This window comes from Mixophyes fleayi, chromosome 10 (assembly GCF_038048845.1).
Source record: "Mixophyes fleayi isolate aMixFle1 chromosome 10, aMixFle1.hap1, whole genome shotgun sequence".
NCBI classification, from domain to species: Eukaryota; Metazoa; Chordata; class Amphibia; order Anura; family Limnodynastidae; genus Mixophyes; species Mixophyes fleayi.
The window spans coordinates 99,253,147-99,267,371 of record NC_134411.1 but is presented as its reverse complement, the minus strand read 5'-3'; the positions used below and the strand labels follow the sequence as shown (position 1 = coordinate 99,267,371).

General features: G+C 43.8%; 1 protein-coding gene across 1 annotated transcript in view; it reads right to left on the bottom strand.

Moving 5' to 3' along the window:
- LOC142103395 (BTB/POZ domain-containing protein KCTD19-like) overlaps positions 1-14,225 on the bottom strand; it is a 40,408-nt gene that overhangs the window by 1,974 nt on the left and 24,209 nt on the right. The window contains exons 10-13 of the mRNA XM_075187459.1: positions 11,299-11,382; positions 10,473-10,527; positions 4,646-5,096; positions 946-1,119 (exon numbers count right to left, since the gene is read on the bottom strand). Coding sequence (XP_075043560.1) covers positions 946-1,119; positions 4,646-5,096; positions 10,473-10,527; positions 11,299-11,382 — 764 coding nt within the window. The remainder of the gene's footprint in view (positions 1-945; positions 1,120-4,645; positions 5,097-10,472; positions 10,528-11,298; positions 11,383-14,225) is intronic.

Below are 14,225 nucleotides of genomic sequence, written 5' to 3'. Positions count from 1 at the left end.
AGGTGGCGCTGCAGCTTGAGCACTCTGTCACCCGGTAGTTTTTTTCCACACATACACACTAACACAGCATGTGTGTTCATGAGGTAAAATTACCTCACGAAAATGAGTTTGAGCCCTCAACTTGTAAATTTAGCCTTTACTACCCCTCCCACGGGGAGAAGTGGGGATGATGGAAGTTAACTGACTTCACTATTATAATTTTTTTGTCAAATAATGTCAGTATACCAAATTTCAGGTCAATTGGATGAGCCCTTTCTGAGAAAATAGTTTTTTCCACACACACTAACATGCCGCTAGGCTTTTATATATTAGATAATGCTAAGAATTTAGTAGGTCAGTGTAGTATATAACTCCTCCCAGCAGGTGGCGCTGCAGCTTCAGCACTCTGTCACCTGGTAGTTTTTTCCACACACACTAACACACTCCGCTAGGCTTTTATATATTAGATACTGCTCTGTTATCAGACAGGACCGGGCCCCCAGGCAGTATACACAGTGTGGCCCTAGACTAAAGCAAATAAAATATGATCCAAAGATTTAAAGCAAAAACAAGGCCAGTCACTAACATCTGCATCTTGTCCTATGGGATCTGTACTGTAAGGGTTACAATATGCAGAGCGGGCTTGTTTAGGACATGTTCAGTCTCAATACACAGCAAAAACAATAACTTCTAAAATATTTATATAGAAAACGAATGGCCTATTTTTTGTTTAATGAACTACAATACATATCAATAGAAGATTATCTGTGACGGTCAGTGGAATATTTTCTGGCCTGTGAAAGTTGTGACTCAATGAGGTCCCTGGTTCCCAGTGAAACGATTGGCTGCATCTTCACAAATACAGGTTCACTTCACAAAATAACTCCCTCCACAATGTGTAGGTGATGTTTAAATATATATTAAAATAAAGAAAAACATGTGTTTAATCTGAGCCACCTGACCTACCACTTGGTGTAGCTGCACAATCTGCAGACTTTGGGATATTCCGCTCAGTAGTATATAAAATGCTTTCTTGAAAGGAAGCTGAGCTACCATCGTTGGCCACTAGATGGTGATGATGTACCCATAGAATAGCTCCGGGCTCCAATCCTTCTCTTTCCATCGCTGTCCAGGCTCCATCTAAAGAGAGCACAGGGTAGGGGCAGCTGAGATGTTATGTGCTGGACATTTAACGCAGTGAGAGAGGAAAGACGGGAACCTCTAACAAGGCAGAAAAGTGCTGGAAGAGACCAAGTACTAAAGTTTGTAGATGTAGGGGGGAGTCATCAGGTGGTATTAAAGTAAAAAACAGAGGAGGAGCCGGGATACAGAAGTGTTTTATCCCGTACCACCATCTGTACAAATGTTTAAGTGGCCATTAAAGTCAAACCATGATATTAAAATGAAATACAAACTATGAAACCATACACTTGGGGGCGTGGCTAAGCAACATTGGGGTGTGGCTAGCAGGTGAAAAACGTTAGGCCACCCTCCTACAGAAAAAAAAACCTGCATTGTTGTGCTCTCCTGACTATCAGGACATCTAGCACCAAAGAACGCAGTGTGTATATGAAGAATTAACAATCTCGGCCTGCTCCTTACATTGGGCAGAAGTCACCAAAAATTGGGATTGTCCCACTAGAATCACAACATTTCGCAGACTCCAGCTCTCCTACCTGTTCTTGTCACTTTCACCACCTGTGGCTAAAGGTTTCTTTAGTTGCGGCTTGTCTAGATCCTGGAATGTTGGGGGCTCTATCTGGAAAAAAAATGGGTACATTTAGAAAATTCCAACCAGCCCCGGCGTTAAATCAATAGGACCCACGATTAATTATTATTTATTTATTAAATGGGAATACTATTTCCCTCCCTCCAAACAGCCCCAGCAATAAAATAATAATATTTACATCTCATAAATATACCTATTTCCTGTAACCATCACTGCCATTAAATAATTCATAGTCACATTTAATAAAGAGACCTCATTCTACCCAAACTCAGCCCCACATTCAATAGCCCCCAAACCACCCCCATCTTAAATTAATAGTCCCCACTATTATATTGCCTCAACATCACTCCACAAACAAAATAGCACCATTAGCCACCACCTACCTCACATACACTACATTACCACAAGCCCCCTGTGCCCACACACACATTACTGTGCCCCTTCATCATCACCACGCTGTGCCTCCTTATGATCACACACACTGCGCTCTTCATGCTGCTTTTCCCCCTTCATCACACTGTGCCTCTCCCCCCCCCCTTACTTCATCACACTGTGCCTCTTCCCCCCCCCTTTTTTCATCACACTGTGCCTCCTTATGATCACACTGCGCTCTTCATGCTGCTTTTCCCCCTTCATCACACTGTGCCTCTTCCCCCCCCTTTCTTCATCACACTGTGCCTCTCTCCCCCTCTTTCTTCATCACACTGTGCCTCTCCCCCCCCCTTTTTTCATCACACTGTGCCTCTTTCCCCCTCTTTCTTCATCACACTGTGCCTCTTCCCCCCCTTTCTTCATCACACTGTGCCTCCCCCTTTCTTCATCACACTGTGCCTCTTCCCCCCCCTCTTTCTTCATCACACTGTGCCTCCCCCCTTTCTTCATCACACTGTGCCTCTCTCCCCCTCTTTCTTCATCACACTGTGCCTCTTCCCCCCCTTTCTTCATCACACTGTGCCTCCCCCCTTTCTTCATCACACTGTGCCTCTCTCCCCCTCTTTCTTCATCACACTGCACCTCTCTCCCCCTCTTTCTTCATCACACTGCACCTCTCTCCCCCTCTTTCTTCATCACACTGTGCCTCTCTCCCCCTCTTTCTTCATCACACTGTGCCTCTTCCCCCCCTTTCTTCATCACACTGTGCCTCTCCCCCCCCTTTCTTCATCACACTGTGCCTCTCCCCCCCCCCTTTCTTCATCACACTGTGCCTCTCTCCCCCCCCCTCTTTCTTCATCACACTGTGCCTCCCCCCCTTTCTTCATCACACTGTGCCTCTCCCCCCCCCCTTTCTTCATCACACTGTGTCTTACTGGTTTCCTCCCCCCCCTTTCTTCATCACACTGTGCCTCTCTCCCCCCCCCTTTCTTCATCACACTGTGTCTCACTGGTTTCCTCCCCCCCCGCCTTTCTTCGTCACATTGTGCCTCTCCCCCCCCCTCCCTTTCTTCATCACACTGTGCCTCTCCCCCCCCCCCCCTTTCTTCATCGCACTGTGCCTCTCTCCCCCCCCCCTTTCTTCATCACACTGTGTCTTACTGGTTTCCTCCCCCCCCCCTTTCTTCACCACACTGTGCCTCTTCCCCCCCCTCCCTTTCTTCATCACACTGTGCCTCTTCCCCCCCCCCTTTCTTCACACTGTGTCCTTACTGGTTTCCCCCCCCCCCCCTTTCTTCATCACACTGTGCCTCTTCCCCCCCCTCCCTTCATCACACTGTGCCTCTTCCCCCCCTCCCTTTCTTCATCACACTGTGCCTCTTCCTCCCCCTCCCTTTCTTCATCACACTGTGCCTCTCCCCCCCCTCCCTTTCTTCATCACACTGTGCCTCTTCCCCCGCCCCTTCTTCATCACACTGTGCCTCTTCCCCCCCCTCCCTTTCTTCATCACACTGTGCCTCTTCCCCCCCTCCCTTTCTTCATCACATTGTGCCTCTTTCCCCCCCTCCCTTTCTTCATCACACTGTGCCTCTTCCCCCCCCCCTCCCTTTCTTCATCACATTGTGCCTCTTTCCCCCCCTCTTTCTTCATCACACTGTGCCTCTCCCCCCCCCCTTTCTTCATCACACTGTGTCTTACTGGTTTCCTCCCCTTGCCTCTGTTCCTTTACTTACCTTTGTATTAGCGTCTTTCATCTCTTCTCTTTCCTTCTGTCTTCTCTCTTCTTGTTGGTCCTCTCTGCGCCGCTCCTCACTGAATGTCGGGCGTGATGTGATGACGTCACGCCCGACATTCACTGTGAACGGAGCAGAGAGAAGGGAAGAGGGACTCCGGCTCCGCGACCACGTGAGCATGTTTGTTTGTTTTAACAACCCTGCTCCCCCCCATCAACGAATGGGGCAGAAAAACCACCCCCACCCCCCTCCTCCCACGGAGAGCAAAAAAATTGGGGTAAAAAAAACGATAAAAAAAAGCAGTGAGGGCCCAGGTAAATAGTACCCACTACCCCCCTCTCGACGGCCCTGCATACCATTTAGGTTAATTCACCATACTGCGCCGCTTGTGCTACCACGTAGGTGTGACCCCCCACTTATCTAGAAAGTTGTACAGCACTGGTCTAGGTGAACGGATCTACGACTGTGCGGAAATTTCCATCAACATACACTGCTGGTGAGGTGACCAAAGCAGGAGGAAAACACAAGTAGCAGTAGAAGCAAAAGCAATTGTCCATGAGCAACTGTAGTAAGCAGGCTATGAGTCACGATCTATAGATGCTTTTTAACTGTGTTTTTTTCAGTTAAAATTTCGTTACCAGTAATCATGGGCTGGGGGCATTTTCCCCCAGGCCGGTCCCATAATGTGCTACCTTGGACTGGGTCACCTGCATTTTTTTTTTTCCTTTTAAATAGGCTTCTGCGTTGAGTCTTTCCCCCCTTGGCTACAATATGCCAGCCCTCACCTGCCACTAACACAGTAAATATAACAGTAGGACAGAGAACTGTTCACCTTCAGATATCGCTCGTCCATCATCCGTTCTGGGATCTTCGCACTTTGTCACCGTCTGGGTTTCAGCGTTATGTGCAGAATGGAGCCGTTGTCTCGTGTCCTTATGTCGCTTGGGTTGTGGAGAAGCGCTATGTAGTGTGAGCAGTCTGCGGCTATGATCACAGTCAGAGCTCTTGGGCTCATGGAGCTGTCTGACGAGAGATATTAGTTTTAATATTGGGGAATCAGTATGTTCTGTGCCTTCGTTTCCTGCAGGTTGATCCTTCTTCAAAACTTTACTATTGGAAGAATCGCAGTCTGACATCGGACTCGTTGACGCTCTCTTTAACTCTTTGCAGTCTGCAGTCGGTGTAACATATATTGTGCTCTTTAACGTCTCTCTCTTATCTCCTGGTCTGTCTCCGTCTTCTAGAACCGTCCGTTCCCGGTGGGTTAAATTCCATCTCATACCCTGAATTAAATACAGAAAGTACAAACCAGTCACTGAATTCTTTCATAACCTAAAAATCAGAGCGTTACCTCTAGAGATCGTACGACCGGCCCGGGCGGTGTGTAGTCTGACAGTCTGCAGTAATACACACACTGGGCAAAATAACATTTTTGTCATTAATGTTAAATACTTTTCTAACATAGTTTACATTAATTACAGGAACTATAAGGTAATCATGAACCACCAATAAACGGTTAAGCATTTAATTTATGTTTGGCACAAGCTGTGGTTACACCACTGGTGGATCCTCATGTTCTAATAAACCACAGGTTCACTTTAAGATACATGCCCAGAATCACCAGATCAGACGAAGCTGTCAGTTCTCCGGGAATAGTCCTGGACCAGACGCTCAGACATCGTACAACTGATCCTGTCTCCAAAACTTAGACAAACTATTAGTTAAACATTCAAAAGTAGAAAACACCCCAAGATTTTATCGTAATAATTCCTAAAGGCGACAGGATCCCGGTTCCTGCAGCAGCTATAAGCCGGGATCTCTGTCCTTATGGATGTGAGGATCTATCAGAAGATTTTGGCTAAAACCTTTCCCAGCACATATCATAGACAGTGACCAGTCGGAGTTGTGCCCTTTAGAGAAGCATTAAAGTACAAACACAACGAACATACACTAATCCTCCATGTATGTTACAATGCTACAGACACACAATCTGATCGTATTGTATCTGTAAACACCGCTAGGCTGGCGGAAGTGGTCCCCCCCCCCCCCCCCTGGATAATGACATTATATACCAGGAATGGCACTAACCCAGGATGCGCCCCTCAGCTTTTTAGGACTTACCCTCACTATGAATAGCATCAACCTACTGACCAAGGCGACGTCACCCCCTCTTACCTCCGGTATTGTAAAACATCAGGCAGATATTACTACTATACCTCCACAGTATGTGACATCACACCAGGGGCGATATTTACTAAACTGTGGGTTTGAAAAAGTGGAGATGTTGCCTATAGCAACCAATCAGATTCTAGTTATTTATTTACAAAATGACAGCTAGAATCTGATTGGTTGCTATAGGCAACATCTCCACTTTTTCCACCCCGCAGTTTAGTAAATTTACCCCCAGGACTAAACTTAAACCTCTATCTTGACAACCTGTGACCAGGACCTAAGACTCATGAAAGTAATGGACAGAGGAGGAGCATCAACCTTTCAAGAATTTAGAAATAAGTGAGAATTTAAAAACTATACAAATAAATTATCAATTATGATTAATTCACATCCTCAAACAGGACGAGATAATTGTGTCACCAGAGATGGGAAACTCCCTTCATATCATGATGATGATGTGACGCTTAATGTACTTCTTACCTGACGGCTCTCACTGGTATAAGGCAGGTTAATATGAAAATAGGGACAAATGACAAATCAAACATCCGGCATTGTCTTCGGATACCAAATAATAACTATGCTTCATATATTACAACACATACAGATGTCACAGACAGATGTCACAGACAGATGTCACAGACAGATCTCACATACAGATGTCACAGACAGATCTCACAGACAGATGTCACAGACAGATGTCACAGACAGATGTCACAGACAGATGTCACAGACAGATCTCACAGACAGATGTCACACACAGATGTCACACACAGACATCACAGACAGATCTCACAGACAGACCTCACAGACAGAAGTCACAGACAGATCTCACAGACAGATCTCACAGACAGATGTCACAGACAGATGTCACAGACAGATCTCACAGACAGATCTCACAGACAGATCTCACAGACAGATGTCACAGACAGATCTCACAGACAGATGTCACAGACAGATCTCACAGACAGATCTCACAGACAGATCTCACAGACAGATCTCACATACAGATGTCACAGACAGATGTCACAGACAGATGTCACAGACAGAAGTCACAGACAGAAGTCACATACAGATGTCACAGACAGATATCACAGACAGATGTCACAGACAGATGTCACAGACAGATCTCACATACAGATGTCACATACAGATGTCACAGACAGATGTCACAGACAGATCTCATATACAGATGTCACAGACAGATCTCACAGACAGATATCACAGACAGATCTCACAGACAGATGTCACAGACAGATGTCACAGACAGATGTCACAGACAGATGTCACATACAGATGTCACACACAGATGTCACACACAGATGTCACACACAGATATCACAGACAGATCTCACAGACAGACCTCACAGACAGAAGTCACAGACAGATCTCACAGACAGATCTCACAGACAGATATCACAGACAGATGTCACAGACAGATGTCACATACAGATGTTACAGACAGATCTCACAGACAGATCTCACAGACAGAAGTCACATACAGATGTCACAGACAGATATCACAGACAGATCTCACAGACAGATGTCACAGACAGATCTCACATACAGATGTCACATACAGATGTCACATACAGATGTCACAGACAGATGTCACAGACAGATCTCACAGACAGATGTCACAGACAGATCTCACAGACAGATGTCACAGACAGATGTCACAGACAGAAGTCACATACAGATATCACAGACACATCTCACAGACAGATCTCACAGACAGATGTCACAGACAGATGTCACAGACAGATGTCACAGACAGATGTCACAGACAGATCTCACAGACAGATGTCACAGACAGATCTCACACACAGATCTTACAGACAGATGTCACTGACACATCTCACATACAGATATCACATACAGATGTCACAGACAGACAGAAGTCACAAACAGATGTCACAGACAGATCTCACATACAGATGTCACAGACAGATCTCACAGACAGATATCACAGACAGATCTCACACACAGATGTCACACACAGATGTCACAGACAGATCTCACAGACAGATGTCACACACAGATATCACAGACAGATCTCACAGACAAATCTCACAGACAGAAGTCACAAACAGATATCACAGACAGATGTCACAGACAGATCTCACATACAGATGTCATACAGATGTCACAGACAGATGTCACAGACAGATCTCACAGACAGAAGTCACATACAGATATCACAGACAGATCTCACAGACAGATATCACAGACAGATCTCACACACAGATGTCACACACAGATGTCACACACAGATGTCACACACAGATATCACAGACAGATCTCACAGACAGATCTCACAGACAGATGTCACACACAGATATCACAGACAGATCTCACAGACAGATCTCACAGACAGAAGTCACAAACAGATATCACAGACAGATCTCACATACAGATGTCACAGACAGATCTCACAGACAGATGTCACATACAGATGTCACATACAGATCTCACAGACAGATCTCACTGACACATCTCACAGACAGATGTCACAGACAGATCTCACAGACAGATCTCACAGACAGATGTCACAGACAGATGTCACAGACAGATATCACAGACAGATCTCACACACAGATGTCACACACAGATGTCACACACAGATATCACAGACAGATCTCACAGACAGATATCACAGACAGATCTCACACACAGATGTCACAGACAGATGTCACAGACAGATCTCACAGACAGATGTCACAGACAGATGTCACAGACAGAAGTCACATACAGATGTCACAGACAGATCTCACAGACAGATATCACAGACAGATCTCACACACAGATGTCACACACAGATCTCACAGACAGATCTCACAGACAGAAGTCACAGACAGATCTCACAGACAGATGTCACAGACAGATATCACAGACAGATGTCACAGACAGATCTCACAGACAGATGTCACAGACAGATGTCACAGACAGATCTCACAGACAGAAGTCACATACAGATGTCACAGACAGATCTCACAGACAGATATCACAGACAGATCTCACACACAGATGTCACAGACAGATCTCACAGACAGAAGTCACAGACAGATCTCACAGACAGAAGTCACAGACAGATCTCACAGACAGACCTCACAGACAGACGTCACAGACAGATGTCACAGACAGATGTCACAGACAGATCTCACAGACAGATGTCACATACAGATGTCACAGACAGAAGTCACAGACAGATCTCACAGACAGATATCACAGACAGATCTCACACACAGATGTCACACACAGATCTCACAGACAGATCTCACAGACAGAAGTCACAGACAGATCTCACAGACAGATGTCACAGACAGATATCACAGACAGATGTCACAGACAGATCTCACAGACAGATGTCACAGACAGATGTCACAGACAGATCTCACAGACAGAAGTCACATACAGATGTCACAGACAGATCTCACAGACAGATATCACAGACAGATCTCACACACAGATGTCACAGACAGATCTCACAGACAGAAGTCACAGACAGATCTCACAGACAGACCTCACAGACAGACGTCACAGACAGATGTCACAGACAGATGTCACAGACAGATGTCACAGACAGATGTCACATACAGATGTCACAGACAGAAGTCACACACAGATATCACAGACACATCTCACAGACAGATCTCACGTACAGATGTCACACACAGATCTTACAGACAGATGTCACTGACAAATGTCACATACAGATGTCACATACAGATGTCACATACAGATGTCACTGACAAATGTCACATACAGATGTCACATACAGATCTCACAGACAGACGTCACAGACAGACATCACAGACTGATATCACATACAGACGTCACAGACAGACGTCACATACAGACATCACATACAGATGTCACATACAGATCTCACAGACAGACGTCACAGACAGACATCACAGACTGATATCACATACAGACGTCACAGACAGACGTCACATACAGACATCACATACAGATGTCACAGACAGACGTCACATACAGACATCACAGACCGATATCACAGACCGATATCACATACAGATGTCACAGACAGACGTCACATACAGACATCACAGACCGATATCACATACAGATATCACATACAGATCTCACAGACAGATGTCACTGACAGACGTCACAGACAGACGTCACAGACAGACATCACAGACTGATATCACATACAGATGTCACAGACAGACGTCACATACAGACATCACAGACCGATATCACATACAGATGTCACACACAGATGTCACACACAGATGTCACAGACACATCTCACATACAGATGTCACATACAGATGTCACACACAGATCTCACAGACAGATGTCACTGACAAATGTCACATACAGATGTCACATATAGATGTCACAGACAGATATCACAGACCGATATCACATACAGATGTCACAGACAGACGTCACAGACAGACCTCACATACAGATATCACAGACCGATATCACATACAGATATCACAGACAATAATCACCTCACGTCTTAGGTCTTCCGAGCGTCCGCTGGGTACTTGTTTTTCTAACCATAATCTGCAGAACAAACATTGTGTTTATCACATATACTGATAATCGTGTACAGTGATTAATCCCCTATATCGGCCACAACAGCTGTCTACGCAAATTATTATTTACTACATAATATCTGGTATTACATTATATTATATTACAGTGACCATCCGGGATATCACTGCTCTTTCCCAGCGGTCTGTACCTGTATATTACTATTACCTGTACAGTATTATTACCTGTGTATTACTATTACCTGTGTATTACTATTACCTGTATAGTACTATTACCTGTATATTACTATTACCTGTACAGTATTATTACCTGTGTATTACTATTACCTGTGTATTACTATTACCTGTATAGTACTATTACCTGTGTATTACTATTACCTGTACAGTATTATTGCCTGTGTATTACTATTACCTGTGTATTACTATTACCTGTATATTACTATTACCTGTACAGTATTATTACCTGTGTATTACTATTACCTGTGTATTACTATTACCTGTATAGTACTATTACCTGTATATTACTATTACCTGTACAGTATTATTACCTGTGTATTACTATTACCTGTGTATTACTATTACCTGTATATTACTATTACCTGTACAGTATTATTACCTGTGTATTACTATTACCTGTGTATTACTATTACCTGTATCATTACCTGTATAGTACTATTACCTGTATATTACTATTACCTGTACAGTATTATTACCTGTATAGTATCATTACCTGTATAGTATTATTACCTGTGTATTACTATTACCTGTATAGTACTATTACCTGTATGCGTTGCACTCATGTAAAGCTTCCACCAGAGACGGGATATTAAACTCGTTCACTTCCTGACAGAAGAGGCTCCATTCTCTGGAATACAGTAAAATCTCATCATTGTATATTGGATTTATGAGTCTGTTACATTCATTTTGTACAATAACTCTCAGATGTTCAGGTATAACTAATACAGAGGACAGTGTATGATTATATATTAGGATCAAGATAGATACATACAATACACAGTGCATTTATATATATTTATACATTGATTCAAGTTTTATTTTTCATTTATTTTTCTTAAGTTTTCGGCACCCTGTACTTTGTTGAATGTTACAAACCTGAAAATTTGCCTTTTTCATGTATGTTTCTGTTAAACACTTTATAAATAAAAATAATCAACCATTGTTTGTATTCTTGTCTTCAATGGTCAACAACATAACATACATTTACCTCTCAACTGTCCGATTCCATCAGGATAGTCCTGATTTTAGGGACTATCCTGATCAGCCAGGAGCTTGTCCCGGCATGAGGGACAGCTGGGACTTATTTCCACTTATCACGTTACATACATGATGTGTGAGCCAGTTAGTGGTGCTCTCTTTATATAAGGGAGGATGGGAGGGAGCTGTAGGTGGTTGGAGGGAAGTGCAAGCTATGCCCTCCATGGTGCTGGCCACGCCCACACACAGCTAGCCACACCCCACACATCACTGGCCACACCCACACATCACTGGCCACACCTCTGGTGGGACGGCCCTTCTCACAATAGGAACTTTTTAATCTTTAGCCCCAGGCCCATGTGGCCCTTAATCTGGCCCTGCCTCTGTTGATGAATACAGGTCTAGGTCCGTTCTGCTCTAGACAATAGATTTCAGGATACGTCCAATACATATGTGGAATATAAAGTCATGCAGAGAAAAATAAAATTCAATTAATGTCACCTGTTATAGTTATTAATGACAAAACTATAAAAATAGAAAAAAAAATACATTTATCAGGATGTTATTAATGTCTACTGTACATAAAATACATTGTTACAGTTGCTCCTGATTGCAAACACATGTTTTAGCTGTATACACATGTTCTAGCTGTATACACAGCCGTCATCACTAGTAATCAGCACTTACACCTGACCTGTAGCTGGCGCAGGAGATATGACAGAAAAACACGTATCATAGAGATGCCCAAAGCTTGAATCTGACGCCGCTGATTACGCTGGAGCTTGGCACGCCCTTACTGTACAGTGACTGTGTCTCTCCCTTTTCCTTCCCCAATCAGCCCCTGAAGTTGTAGTCTGTAGTTGGGTCCTTTGTGCTTGAACATGAATTGGACGTTGCTGCGCTCTCTGGCGTATGGTTTGTTTCTGAGCATGTGCAAAATGATTTTACGCAAAATACGGCACATATCGGCATTTACGTTCCTTAATGAATCAGACCCTTTGTGTCCATCTTATAGAGTAATATCTGACATCCATCACACAGTAAGGTATTTTCAGGTTTGGATTTAACTTAGTTATAACTTCATTGTATCTAACTTAAATATTTGTCTCACTAACTGCCCCAAGTGTGAGGAGGCCCCAAAGGTCTCTCTTTAACCACTACCACAAACTGCCCCCAGCCGCGATCTGTCTGTTGGAGAGGTGATCCCACCAAAATCATCATCATCATCACTCCACATATCACTGGTCACCTTCCCCGTCCTATAGTCCTTGACATGTACAAACCCCACCACAGAGCAGAATGATTTGACACCATTGTTCCAAAGCTGTAAAGGTACCGATGTAGAAATATAAGATAATCAGATACCAGCGGCTTTTGCAGTCAGAGAAATAGAGGACTCCAGTTGTGGCTGGACTCTCTGCACTGATGGTCAAACTGAGGGTTATTAAGTTTACTGGGACTTGTAGTTCAGGATCATGGCCCATTCCTGATACAACGTTACTGATTGAAGACAGTGAGAAAAGTCGCACATAGCTTAAAGGAGGAAATAGCTCAGTGGGTTAGTAACCTGGTGCTTTATCTGCAGTGAGGGGGATCTGGTTTGAGTCCCTGTCTGATTTCATTTTAGCACAGTTCATGTTGCTTGATGAAGTCCATGAGAAAAGTTTCTTCATGTCTGTAACAAACATTCTAGATTGGTGGCCCAGTAGATAGAAGATCTGTTTATGGTGTTTATGGATCCCTGTGTTTGAATCACCAGACAGGTAACATTTACTAACTTTTATTAAAAGCTGCGACAGGCTTAATGAAGTTCATAAGAAAAGTCTCTTCATATCTGTATCACATGTTCCAGCTCGGTCAATAGGAAACTTGTTTATGGTGTGTATTGATTCCTGTGTTTGGATCCCCAACCAGGTAACATTTACTGCTCCTTTGGTTTTGCTCCAGGCCCATTGATGACATTGATAGAGGTCTCACTGCAGCACCCATCATGTACTGGCTTGGTGGCCCAGTAGATAGAAGATCTGTTTATGATGTATATAGATCCCTGTGTTTGACTCCCCAGCCAGGTAACATTTATATCTTCTTTGGTTTTGCTCCAAGCCCCTGGATGACATTGATAAAAGACCAACTGTTTCTTTCCATCTTGTACTGGCTCGGATGGCTCAGGTGATTAGTAGCCAGATTGCTGACTGTGATGTTGGAAGGTCCTGGTTTGACTCCCCAGACAGGCTTGATGGTTTCTATGTCATCATCCTGCTCTGTGGGTGTTCTCCTTGTAAGTGATGGGTTAAATTGATTGTCCAGCATTATTAAATAAACATGGCTGTGGGGTTTTGGAAGAATTAACAGCTACTTTATAAAAAAACTACACTTTTCTTACATTATTAACTTGCCACTACTCTTCTCTCACTAGACTACACTTTTCTCAATATTGATGGGAACTCTTCTGTCCAATGAGCACTTTACTACTTGCCCACTAACTTATATAAC